Below are 12,975 nucleotides of genomic sequence, written 5' to 3' on the forward strand. Positions count from 1 at the left end.
ATATTGATGTAATAAGCAAAAATTTATATATATATATATATATATATATATATATATATATATATATACAGATTGATACCAGCTGGCTAAACTACAAAATCTGTTAGCACACAACCTTTAGCTGTTCTGCTTGACTAAGAAATCAGCACATTTACTATTACACTGAGGGTGTTAGGATGCTGCGTCTGTGACCAGGAAGTTGCCGGTTCACAGTTGGGCTCCTGAGCAACGCATGTAAACCCCCAATTGTGACAGGGGCCGTCTGACTCTGATTTCTCAAAAATAAAGTCACTTTGAATAAAACTGTCTGATAAATAAATTCATCTGAGGTTTCTGTAATCCAGGATGCATATACCCTGTGTATATGAAAATATACCACCACCAATAAATGAAAAATCTTGTTTTAGTTATATACTGAGGTATGTATCCACCTCCAGTGATTCATGTACAATAGTAAAATCCCTTGCCCTTGAAATCCTGTATGTCAATGTGTCAGGTCGGTGGCTCACGTTCGTGCTCCTACTGAGGCCCACTTGCTTGCAGGAAACCCGGTAGAAATCCACGATTCCTTCCTCGACCCAGAGCAGAGACACCGACGTGTGTGTCGTGTTGACAGCATAGAGAGACTTTGGACGAGCCGGTTCTGTGAAATATCACAAATTAAAGAACAGCCTATATATGTATTTTCATTGGAAGTCTTGCTATTATGTAAATGCTATGTAAAAATCAGTATTCATTATACGTCCAGGTTTCCTCCCAGAAGTGAGGACGTAAGTCAATCTCGATGTATCCCTATCATTATAGGGGAGAGGTCAAATAATTTTTTAAGACCAAGTACAAGTACTGATGCATGTTTTCTGGTACTTACAGATACCAATACCAATTAGGGCTGTGCAATGTCTAAAAAATAAAATGCCATATTTTAACTTAAAAATATTGGATTGACAGGTTAATTATGATGTCACTGTAAAACCTCTAAAGCAGTGGTTCCCACTGTAGCCATCTCTCCACACTACAGTTACTGCAAGCACTGTAACCATCTCTCCATGCTGCAGTTACTGTAAGCACTGTAACCATCTCTCTACACTACAGTTACTGTAACCATCTCTCCACACTGCATTTACTATAAGCACTCTAACCATCTCTCCACACTGCAGACACTGAATGCATTGTAGCCATCTCTCCACACTGCAGTGGTTCTGACCCAGTTTGATGATGTGCGGTGTGGATGTATTGTTGCTGCGCTCCGTGCATGCTGTCACAGTCAGGTTGTAGATGTCCCCAGGGGGCAGAGCCAGTGTTGCCTGCATGACGGTGCGGGGCACCTGGAGGAGCAAGGGGGTATCAATCAGTAATGGGGGCTCCTAACACCTGGACTAAATTCAATAAGTAGCAATAAGCATGATAACTGTCACAGGCGTCACAATGCTCATTAACTGGCATCTCTTAAATAACTAAACTGTATTTCTGTCTCGAGGACACAGTGCTAAATGACACTGCAAAGACTATTATCTTGGAATGAGCTCCATTCAATCTAATACATTCCTCTAGAGATGAATTCAAGTCCTATTGTCAAGCAGGGTTACAGGTATTCAATACATCATGTCACACTAACCACCTTCGATTATGCTTAAGTTTTGAAAATTAAGATCTTGCACATGGCCCTTTGTAAAGTACCTCCAGTGAGCTGTTGGGTTCACTGCTACCCTTGTCAACCCAGCACCCCCCAACACTCATAAAACCCTCCACCAGTGTAGGTTGAACATCGCATGCTAGCAGGCTAATTGGCTGGAAATTTCAGGCCAGCCCAGGCTTCAAAATATTTCTTTGGCAGAATATTCTTTAATTAAGCATCTGCTCTGTTGTTGATTGTAAAGGGATGTCGGTATGGATGGTAATTGGGCCTGTTAAGGGCCTTGTGTAGGAGCTTAGAGTGACAGGGGGGCAAGCAGCGAGTCTCGAGGTTGAGGTCTTGACACCCCTAGGCCTGAACTGCTTTAATTAGCCCCCTAAGGAGCACTGACAACACGATCGATGCCCTATGTGCCACCCTCATTAGCCACCCACATCTGCTGCAGCTAGCCGAGCGGCGCTAAGCTGGCTCGTGCGTGGGAGACGGTGCGGGAAGCTCACGTTGGCAGACGCTCGTCTCCTGGCCCCTCTCATGCCCTCGGCCGCCACCTGCCAGTGCAGCATGCGGGAATGGGACAGGTCAGTGAAGATGTCCCCGTAGGTCCACCTGACGTGGAGCACGCTGCTGAAGTATTCCACCAGGGATATGTGGGGCGCCTCCGGAGCTAGGAGAACAACACAGGCAACACAGAGGGACACTGTCCTGACTGCGGCATTGACATGCACCATACAGGCCGTATATATTCTGTTCAAACCACCTTAGAATGCAATTATGCTTGCATCTCACTGCGGTTTTCAGGCATTGTCACAATCTGTCATTACTAGATTGTAATGATACCCCTGCTCCAGATTTCTGAGCAACAGCATCATACTGTATACTGACAACATCAACTTATTCTCCACTACCAATATTAAAATAAAATGCTCAATAGGATCTGCTATAAGAATACAGAATATCTATTAACTGTAACTGTGGGGAGGATTCATTGGTGTATTGCAGAAATGCTGTAAGTTTTCTGGTAGTAGGTAAGAAAAATCGAACTACGATTCTGATTGTGGCCGCTTGGACGTTGTTATGGGAGCGTTGCGTCCTGCCCCCGTGGGGGGCATGTGGAGTACCTGTGATGAAGCTCACAGTGGATCTGTCACAGCAGCTCCGCACCGGCTCGCCCCACGTCTCCATGGTGACGCGGAATTTGTAGTACCAGGCGGGCAGTAGGTCTGTCACTCTCTGAAAGGCACATGAAGATCAGCCTAGTCAAACCTATCTTCAGCCCTATTACCAGTCTTCTGTGTGATGTCTGCCCTCCGGAACACTGTGATGTAATCTCTCCCATAGTCATGTGCCGTAAGTCAGAGTGGCAGAAGTGAAGCAGGCCGCACTAAAAGTATGAGGTGAAATGAAGGGACGCCATTGGCTCTGTTCTCTTCACACCGTGGGGAATGTGATTTTACCTGACATCAATGGGCCACAACTGGCAAAGACTCATAGTAAATTGTACTACAGTGATTTATGCTAAAATCCTTCTTAACTCCTGAAGTCCACTCAAATCAATCAGAGGCCTAAAGCAATTGATGTTTAATGTCTACCCTTGCAGGGATCACACAGTGTTGTCTGCTTTGAGGTCCGGTGAGACACAGATGTGCTTCCAGTGTCCAACACTTCAGATATACAATTGGTCATATGGTCACCAAGGAAGTAATGAAACTTTTTTCAACAAAATGGTCACTGGTTTGAGTCTAAATCAGCTCCTTAAATCATTAAAAAAAACTGTCTGACTTCACAATAAGAATACCCATATATAGGGTTTAGAAATGGTTTCTAATGTTATTAATTCGGTTGTACCAATTTGTAAACAATTAATTGACAAATGTAAACAATTCTAAGTGTTTTTTTATGAGTGAGTCAGTACCATTTATAAATGGTAAAAAGCAGCCTTACTGTATCGTGGCACCAAAAATTTGATAGTCTGTCAAGTGAAGTTCAAGCATTTAGTTTCACTACAATATTGATCGTAGCTCAAATGATGGCACTTAACATCAGTAACCATCCAGCTGAGTTAATGAGTGAAGAGGCAGAGTGCCTCTACATAGGCAGCGGTAGTTGTTACCACAGAGGCCACCAGCGAAGAGGTGGCAGTGAGCTCGTAGTAAGTGCTCCACTGCGAGGTGAGCGTGGCCGGGTTGAAGAAGAAGGTCTCCACGATGTACTTGTGGAAGGCTACATTGTGCGGCCGCTGCCAGCTCAGGATGGCCTCCCAGGGACTCAGAGAATGCACAGCCAAGTTTTGGACACCCAGGGGCACTGGCAAGGAATAAAAACACAGTGTAACCAATCAGAGTTTGCTAGGGGATGGACAATAAAATGATGGTAACCATCACAGTACAGAAAAAGCCTATTGAGTGTAGTTATTTTGAGTCTAGAGTAAATCAAGACAAAAACACATGAAACACACAAACACATGTGGTGCATGAATATTTTAAAACCAATGCATGTATGTAATACGTAGTTGCAACAACTTCTCAATCAATTATCTCGATTTAACTTCTTAAAATCATCACCTTGAAGAACTGTGATTTGTAACTGAATTGATTTTTCTCTCCACTCCTGATGTGAGGCTGTTGTTGTCTATGCTATCACTATGTGGCGCTGCTTTAATTTTGGTGCGATATATCTAAAAATATTCTTCACTGATACAATACGCCTGCAAAATTTGGAAAAAGATGAAGAAAATAGTTTTGGAGTTATGCTGTTCACAATATCAAGTTGCCCTTTCCTTATTTTGCTGCCACCTACTGTAGCACTGTAGCTTCAATATTGGGGCAATTTATCTCAAAATGAAATGAGCTTTAGATATTCATCCATATAATGATTTTGTGAAGCAGTAGTGAGATTCAACAAATACCTTTTGACTTATCATATTCACAAGGTCAAATGTCATCTGCCGTCACCCTTTCCTTTGTTGCCACTATAGGGTGATATTGTAATTTTGGGGAGATTTTTCTCAATATTTCACAATGTATCTGCAACATTTCATAAGACCATCCAAATGTATTTTGAATTATCATGCTATTAAAGTCATATGAATTCCCCATCCAGATAATACAATTAATCTGTTTCTAGCTTTCTTCAAAATTATCTTAAAAGATGATAAATGATGTCAAATTATTTATTGTGTTATAAACAATGGATGAAAAGAATACCTGTTTACATTTTTAAAATGAAAAACAGCTAAATGAGGCCAAACAAATGTTCCACCAAACACTTTTTTGTTACCAACAGCCTACATTCTGCACATAGCATGAGACAGGTCTATACCTATATTATTTTCCAATCTTTCACTCTCAGATGACTGATTGCCACCAAACATCTCTACAGCAGTGAGTGCTATAAGCCATCAATCAGGATGTAATGGCTGATTGTTGGGTTCATGGGGAACTCACATGTTGAAATGATGACGGGGTCTGAGGCAGGGCCGACGAGAGGGCCATTTGTGAAGAAGACCAGAACCCGGTACTGTGCACCGGGGGTTAAGTCAGTGATGATGTCACTGGTAGTATTTTCCTGTAGAGACAAAAACATTCCTTGTCCAAGACATTTACAATGACCCAGAAACCATTAATCTCCAATGAAGTAAAGGTTTCCAGTGTGCTAAAACACTACCAATGACAGATTTGCAGGGTACCTGCAGATTCTCTGCAGCGAGGAGGATTTCTGCTGATTGTGTTTGTCTGAATCCAAAAAATTCCGACCGATAATTTCATACCACCCACACATGTGTTACAAAGCCCGACAAAGGAACCATTGGCAACTGATGGTCATAGACTGCATTCATTGAATGGCATGGGTACACTTTTATATACCTAAGAGTTTTGCTGAGCTGGGGTTCCTGGAAGGAACATCGGGTTTGGTAGGTTAGGTGGTGACCTGTCAGAAAACGTTACTTCCAAGAACTGGGATACAGAAGTAGATGGTATAGGGGTAGGAAGGCATAAATAGCTGATTAGAACATTTTGTTAATCATATAGCAGAGGTCTTAAACTCCTCTCCAGAATGTTCGAAACAGTCTGTCCAGCACAAGATTAACATGCTGCTGTAACTGAATAAGAGTGCAGAGGTCCAGGGTCACCTTGTTGCAGTAGCTACTCTCCAGTCTCTGTCTGAGTCTCAGTTTAATGTGCTGCTGTAACTGTATCAAGAGTACAGGGGTCCAGCCTCACCTCACTGCAGTAGCTACTCTCCAGCCTCTAGCTGAGTCTCGGTTAAACATGCTGATGCAATCATATCAGAGTTCAGTGGTCCAGACTCACATCACTGCAGCAGCAACTCTCCAGTGTCTGACCAAGCCTCGATATAATGTGCTGTTATATCTGTATCAGAGTGTACTGGTCCAGGCTCACCTCTCTGTAATAGCTACTCATTAGCCTCTGGCTGAGTCTCAGTTTAATGTGCTGCTATAACTGTATCAGAGTGCAGTATTCCAGGCTCACCTCATTGCAGTAGTTACTCTCCAGCCTCTGACCGAGCCTTGGTTTGGAGCAGGTAAGGGATAGTACAGACACCAGGCTTCCATTAAGGTTTGTTGAAGACATAGCCCAGGAAACGGCTGCCGTATCGGAGTTCAGCATCCTCACCGTCACAGCCTGGGGTCGTTCCTTGGGCTCTTCAAACCACTCCCCACTGGAACCTGCCAACAGAGCACTGGCACTGGGAATCCTAACAAATGCTATTTAAAAATAGTAAATACTGGTATCTGCAATCTAAAGCAAGCTACAGATATCAGGTCTTTTAGCTAGAAGTACCTGCAAGAGATAATTCTTGTCAGCAGTGCTTAATGCAAATACAGTACTTGTCATGCCAGTTAACTATTCATTCCAGGAATATGCCAATTATATGTAGTCCACTACTCAAATAATAGTGCAACACAGGAGTACATAGTGCAGAAATTATGTCCTCAAGTCACTGATGTCAAGTCTAAATATTCAACCAGAGGTACCAAGATATTAGATTGTGTTTAGGCTAATATCGATAATGCATATGAAGCTTTAGCCTGCCCCCACGTAGGACAGTACGACTGTCTTTCATTGTTCATGTTGCCAGCTTACAAGCCACACATTAACAGGACAAGATCAAGTCATGAAGTGGTTAGAGTCTGGCCTCTTTTAAGGTACAGAGTGGAGCATATTTGGTGAAAAAAATTACTTGGTTGATCTTAAACAGTATACCTCATCTGTCGTATCCTACATCAGCAATTGCACTGAAAGTGTAATCAACACTAAGGAAATTTGGGAGTTTTCTAATCAAAAACCCTGAATGACCAAAGAAATCAAGAGTCTACTGAAACAAAAAGATGCTGCTTATAGGGCAGGTGACATCAGCCTGTAGCTTAGCTGAGGCTAATCTAAAGTGAGGCATTTGTGCAGCAAAACACAACTTCAAACTGAGGATTGAGGACACAACAGTAAACCCTGATGCATGTGGCAGGGCAATCAAGCCGTCACAGATTATAAAAGAAATGATAATTTGCTTATGAGTAGCAACCACTCAATGACGGAGGAGCTCAGCATGTTTTTTTTCATGCTTTGATAGCGGCAATAAGATAAGGAAATGGTAAGGTTGGCACTGACACCAGATCAACTCCAACCACTGGTATTGGACATTAGTGAGGTCAGAATGGTCCTGCACGATGTCAGCACTCAGAAGTGGCTGGGCCTCACAGTATTCCAGGTCAGATACTTTGGGCGTACACTGATCATTACTAATACCATTTTCTCTTTGACCACTGCAGTGGTCCCACAGTACCTCAAAACATACATACAGTTGTGACCATCTCTAAACGGTATATTGTGAGCTGTCTATCATCTGATTGAGCTCACACGATTTCTAAGTGACAGAAGCCCTAAAAATTTGGAACATAATTGGATTGGGCTGGATTAGGATTCCAATTTGATATGTTTTCATGGGGCCAAAAATCTCTAGCAGCACCTCTGTGGTTACTGCACTTTGGCACCAGGATAGCTCTTAAGAGGCCCGATTCTACTCGGTTTTCAAGGAGAATTTTGATCACCTCACCACTGGCCAGGATATCTGTGCTCAGCGATGTGAACGACGCTACAGGTAGTACAGATGCAGGGTATCCCAAAGTATTTTGCATCTTGACTGCAGGAAGTGGGTGGAATGGAAACCTTATTTAGGTTCTTCAGGATACCACAGTGCATTGTCACTGACTGTGGACCACAATTCACATCTCAAGTGTAGAAGGCGTGCTAAGATGGACTTCATTAATCCCACAAAGGGAAATTACAGGAAAATTCTATGGCCTATTGGGCTTTAACCTTAGTCCATCCTCTAGCTATCACCCTCAAACAACTGGACAGTTAGAACATCTTAATCAGGAAAATGGTTGTTGTCCTCAGATAGTACTGCTCTTCAAACCAGCTGGACTTGAGTCACTATTTTCCTTGGCCATATTATGTCCAAAATTTGCTAATTCATTCATCTTTCTACACCTAACCCCTTTCCAATGTGTTTTAGGCTATCAGCCCCTTTTCCTATGGGAGATGAAGGTCAGTGAGATCCTAGCTATGAGTGGCCAAGTTTGGGAAAAGGCCCACTGCAACTCCAGAGAGCTACAAAAAAAAAAGAATAAAAGCAATTTGCTGACCACTGCTGCCATCCTACTCCCTTGCTCCATCTGGGACAATGGGTTTGGTGGTCCACCCAGGACATCAAGCTCTGCCTTCTCTTAAATAAGCTCAGCGCCTTGGTATATTGGTCCTTTCAAGATCACAAAACACATGAACCCTATTACAAAACATTTACACAGTTGCTACTTTGTTATCGGATATTGCCCACGTTCCACATCTGAGGCCGGTCTTCTACAGTCCAATGAACCTGGCTTCCTCCCCTGCTGAACCTCCCCTCCTCTGGATGTTGAGGGTGAATCTGCTTATACAGTCTGTGCCCAATACAGTTCAGCTCAGTTCAATTCAATTCAATTGATTTTTATATACAGTAGTGTCTTTCACAACAGAGTTGCACCAAGGCATGGGTATGTTGTGAAACATTCCTACACCACTTATACAGAAAAATTTGAAAACAGGTTAAAGGGAATTGGGTTCAAGGTGCCGCAGGGGACAATTGTAGTACCTGGTGGATTGGAAACGCTATGGAGGAACAATCATGGGCCCATTCCCCTGACTTCCTTAGCCCGTCACTGAGGATTCCCACCATGCTCACCCCAATCATCTTGCTCTTTGCTCCCATGGTCACACATATGGTAGGCATTCTAAAGCTTCTAGAGCTGCCCATGGAATGGGGTACTGTCATGTCTGCACCAAGCTCTACTGCCACCCAGCCATACCTAGTCACTTCCTGCTCTGCCTCCCCCCAATATTAGGCTAATTAATCTAATCAATAAACAAGTCTTAAAATCACTGGTACTCAACTGAGCTTTGCAAAGTATTGAGTATTACATTTTATTTACTCATTTTTATCCACATTTTTGAGAAAGCAGGGCCAATCGCTGGAGCAGGTTGTTGGTCTTCAGATTTGAATTACTGAAGTTAAATTTTTGGCTTCTACAGCTAGATCCTCTCTCTGTCATTACCGGAATACTATAACGGAATATAAAAGAGATAAAACCTAAAACCTTGCAGACACTATCATCTCTGGTCCTCTGTACACCCCTCAAATTGCCAGTAGAAGGAATTCTGTTTAACAGCAGTGTAGTGACGTTTATCTGACAAAAATACAGGTCGATACAAGAGCCACATTGAGCCAACTAGTCAATGTTCAATCTGAGCTGTAATTAAGAACTGCCCTGAAACCTGAATAAAAATATGTGTCCAGTTAAAAGGCCATTTTAATTATATATTGTTCCCAAATCAGTTAAATATGCAGGAAAACTCAGACATAGGTGTTATTGTGAGGGCGGGGCAAGCTTACTGAGGTAGAAGGTGAAGCTGGTCTCCACGCGGCTCTCTCTAGGCTCACAGTCTCCGGATGAGCTCCATGTTGTCACCAGCACCCTGTAGGTCCCAGGTTCGCTCAGCTTCCTGACAAACTCCTGCGTATTTTCGTCCACCTGGGCCACCTCTTTGTGGCTACCTGCTTAAATACACGCTCAGTTACATTCATGGATACCTATATACCTACTATATACACAGTACTGTGCTAAAGTCTTAGGCTGCCAAAGAAAACTTTGTTTAATTTATGTTATGTTGGTGTAAAAATACGATGCCTCAGTCATTTCAACACCTCTCGTGGTCACTCCAGTATTTCCCTTAACCATCCAATATACAGTACCAATGTAATCAATCTAATTAAATTAATTAGAAATTGAATAAATGGCTGAGGTACCCGTGAGGAGTGGGATGGGTACCAAAGAGAACAGAAAATAATCTGTTTTTAATAACTGTTTTTTGTTACTCTTAATTTGCATTTGTTCTAACGTTAATTTTTTATCTGAAGAAATATTCACTGACTAAACCGATAAATAGCTTTAAACATTTTGTTTGTACAGCTCTGGATACATACAACAATTTCAGCAGTGTTCAGCCCTGTATGGGTCACTAAAGTACCCACAGAGGGATCCACTCACTCAGAAGCAAACTATCTTCAAGTAATGTTACAAATAAAACATTAAATCATGAGGTTTTGTGTACATTATAAACACACAAGGGCTATTTTTAACATAAAAGATTGTGTCATTGTACATGCAAGTGCCTGTGCTGTGGCGTCTGTTTCTCACATAGCAGACGCACCGTTTATGGAGATGTAGACTACAAAGCCATCGAACATGGTTGGTGGGCGAGGTGCCTGCCACTGCAGCTCCAGCAGGAGGTGGGGCAGCCCAGAGGTGGGGAACAAGGGCGCATGGGGTTGGTCCATGCCAGAACCCGAATCGCTCTGATCTTCAGATTCTAGGACTGGTGCGTTTACAAACTCCTCGCTCGATATGGGGCCAGTGGAGGTGGGCCTGGCCGTGGCCAGTGGCCAATAGGCTTGCGAGGAGCTCTCATTTCTTGTACTGCTGGTAGACGAGTCATCTGCTGAGCTGTTGGAGCCTTGGGTTGGGCTCAAGTGTTCCTGTCCAATGGCGAAGCTCCTTGGGTCCCCTTCTTCCTCCATAGGGTCCACCTCATCCTGTTCATCTATCAAGGGGACATCACCAACCAGGCGAGAGTATGACCCGCTACGCGCAAGCCGTGGTGGTGCTCTCCCGCTCAGACGAATGATCCGGAAGGAGACATTGAGGGGTGGGTTTGGTGCTGTGAGACAGGGACCGAAAATGAGCCATAACAATTCTCTTAAAGGCACATGTACATTTATTTTTAACAGACAATGGGTGTGTCCGAAATCGCGCACTTGTGTCAGTGCACTCAGATGTAGTGCGTAGTGCGCACTGCGCACTTCCTTATGTAGTGCACACTACCATGGGTAAGTGCTGTCCTAAACGGAACACTAACGTTTTGCATTTACCGGAAGTGACGGACTAGCATTTGATTGCGATTCTCCAGCACGCCAAAATATCTGCCGTGTTTTGTTTACAATGAATTTCCTTGTGGTTTTATTTGCTTTTGTTTACCCCCTACAACACCCCACCATGAAAATGCGTCGCATTCAACGTCGTCGCAGGATCCTCCTCCTGTTGGTTGAACATGAGATGGTCCGTAACCTACATGTTTTTTTTTGTATGTGTGCCTACACGCATTTATATGAAGCAGTTGCCTCCGCTTGGGCTTGCGTGTCTGTGTTGTTGTCCACCATTATTCAACTCTGAAAACTTGCCGAAAGTCCCTCCCTTTCCGCTACGTAGTCAAAATGGTGTCCGTTTAGTGCGAGTAGTGTCCATCATTCTGCACTGCGTTTTCTGGCCGTTTTCAGTGAATTTTAGCTTAGTTGTCAGTGTGAATGCACTACGTCCTAAAATCGCACACTAAAAGTGCGCAAGTGCGTGATTTCAGACACACCAAATGATTTTAACGACGTCTCAGAGGGAACACTTGATTATTTCACATTAATGTGCAGTCTCCATTGATGGAAATAGCCCCTCAAATTCCCTTTGAAAGAATCCTCAGCAGTATTTAACAGATTTGAATAATTAATAACTCGGCAGGCATTAATCTGCAAGGGAAGCCTTCCCCAATGAGATCTGGCTCAAACGCAGGCACCCCTAGAGAGAGTGACATTTAATCCAGTCACTCTGTTTCAAATTAACAAAACAATTGCAAGCCCCTACCTTCACCCCATTTCTATTATTTCCAACTACTCCAACTTTCATCTGAAGCTCCCCATCCGAAAACATCAGGTATGAGCCTCCAACACACTCAATACCAAGCCCAACGCTCTCTTCACACGCTGCAGGTCAGTGGTTTGTGCTAGTATCTGGCAGACCCCCCCCCCCCCCCCCAAAGCCTGTTACTTTGAAAACCAGCTGCCCAAGTCTAGCCTGTTTTTGAACAGTTCCCAAAAAACAAATTTACATGTAGTCAGGCATGTAATTTATTTTGGTGGACAGGAAACAAAATGCACCTTGTACTTTTTCAGTGGTCATATCATAATTACTCTAAACAGAATAAAAGTTTAACTTAATCAAAGTAATGGAGACACAGATCATCACCATTAGACCATATTATTATTGTCATGACCTGCTCGTACAATCCTCCTGTGTGCCACGCCCCCTCATTTACCTCATGTGAATTCCCTATTGTGATCACCTGTGTCCTGTTATTTCGGCTAGTCTTGTGTATAGGAGTCCACGTCTTCCTGTTTCCCAGATCTGTCATTGACGTTGTGTCCTGAGTTGTGTTCTGTCTGCCCCAAAATAAACCCCATCTTTTGGATTTCCACCTGTCTGATTCATCCTTCGCCCCGTTCTGCCTGCTCGCCGAACGCAGATCATGACAATTATTTTTATTATTATTATTATCATTATTATTATGTAATTATATTGTGGCACTGTGGCCTCATGTCGTTATTTGGATTTAATTCCAGTTCTATACCTGACCAGGTAGATCTCACTATCCAAAGTGACCTACGCTTGCATTAATGCCCCGCTTAAGGTTAGCAGGTATTGGCGCTGCATTTCGGGTACCTGTCCTGTGCCGGCCGGGCTGGTGGAGCACCAGGCTGTGCCGGACCAGGGTGCTCTTGTTGGACGTGGCCTCTGACACCAGCTGGAAGGTGATGTTGCTGTAGCAGGTTCCAGGAAGCCAATGTTTGAAAACGGTTTTCCCCTTGAAGAAGTCTAATCCAAAGGAAAGGTTTTAATATTAATAATGACACTTTATTGATCCTTTGATATAATTCCAATCAATATGAAAGATCTCCAAAAGAGT

At 43.2% G+C, this 12,975-nt stretch overlaps 1 protein-coding gene across 5 annotated transcripts in view; it reads right to left on the reverse strand.

The window, feature by feature from the left end:
• Positions 1-12,975, reverse strand: part of ptpro (protein tyrosine phosphatase receptor type O) — a 50,344-nt gene that overhangs the window by 17,176 nt on the left and 20,193 nt on the right. For all 5 annotated transcript variants that reach the window (XR_002838993.2, XM_023817899.2, XM_023817898.2 and 2 more), the window contains exons 4-13: positions 12,732-12,884; positions 10,399-10,905; positions 9,581-9,742; positions 6,124-6,320; positions 5,077-5,197; positions 3,744-3,937; positions 2,752-2,863; positions 2,134-2,297; positions 1,205-1,325; positions 510-643 (exon numbers count right to left, since the gene is read on the reverse strand). Coding sequence is in view for 4 of the 5 variants with exons in the window: in XM_023817899.2 (XP_023673667.2) it covers positions 510-643; positions 1,205-1,325; positions 2,134-2,297; positions 2,752-2,863; positions 3,744-3,937; positions 5,077-5,197; positions 6,124-6,320; positions 9,581-9,742; positions 10,399-10,905; positions 12,732-12,884 (1,865 nt within the window). In the remaining variant the exon portion in view is untranslated. The remainder of the gene's footprint in view (positions 1-509; positions 644-1,204; positions 1,326-2,133; positions 2,298-2,751; positions 2,864-3,743; positions 3,938-5,076; positions 5,198-6,123; positions 6,321-9,580; positions 9,743-10,398; positions 10,906-12,731; positions 12,885-12,975) is intronic.

This window comes from Paramormyrops kingsleyae, chromosome 1 (genome assembly GCF_048594095.1).
Source record: "Paramormyrops kingsleyae isolate MSU_618 chromosome 1, PKINGS_0.4, whole genome shotgun sequence".
Classification (NCBI taxonomy): Eukaryota; Metazoa; Chordata; class Actinopteri; order Osteoglossiformes; family Mormyridae; genus Paramormyrops; species Paramormyrops kingsleyae.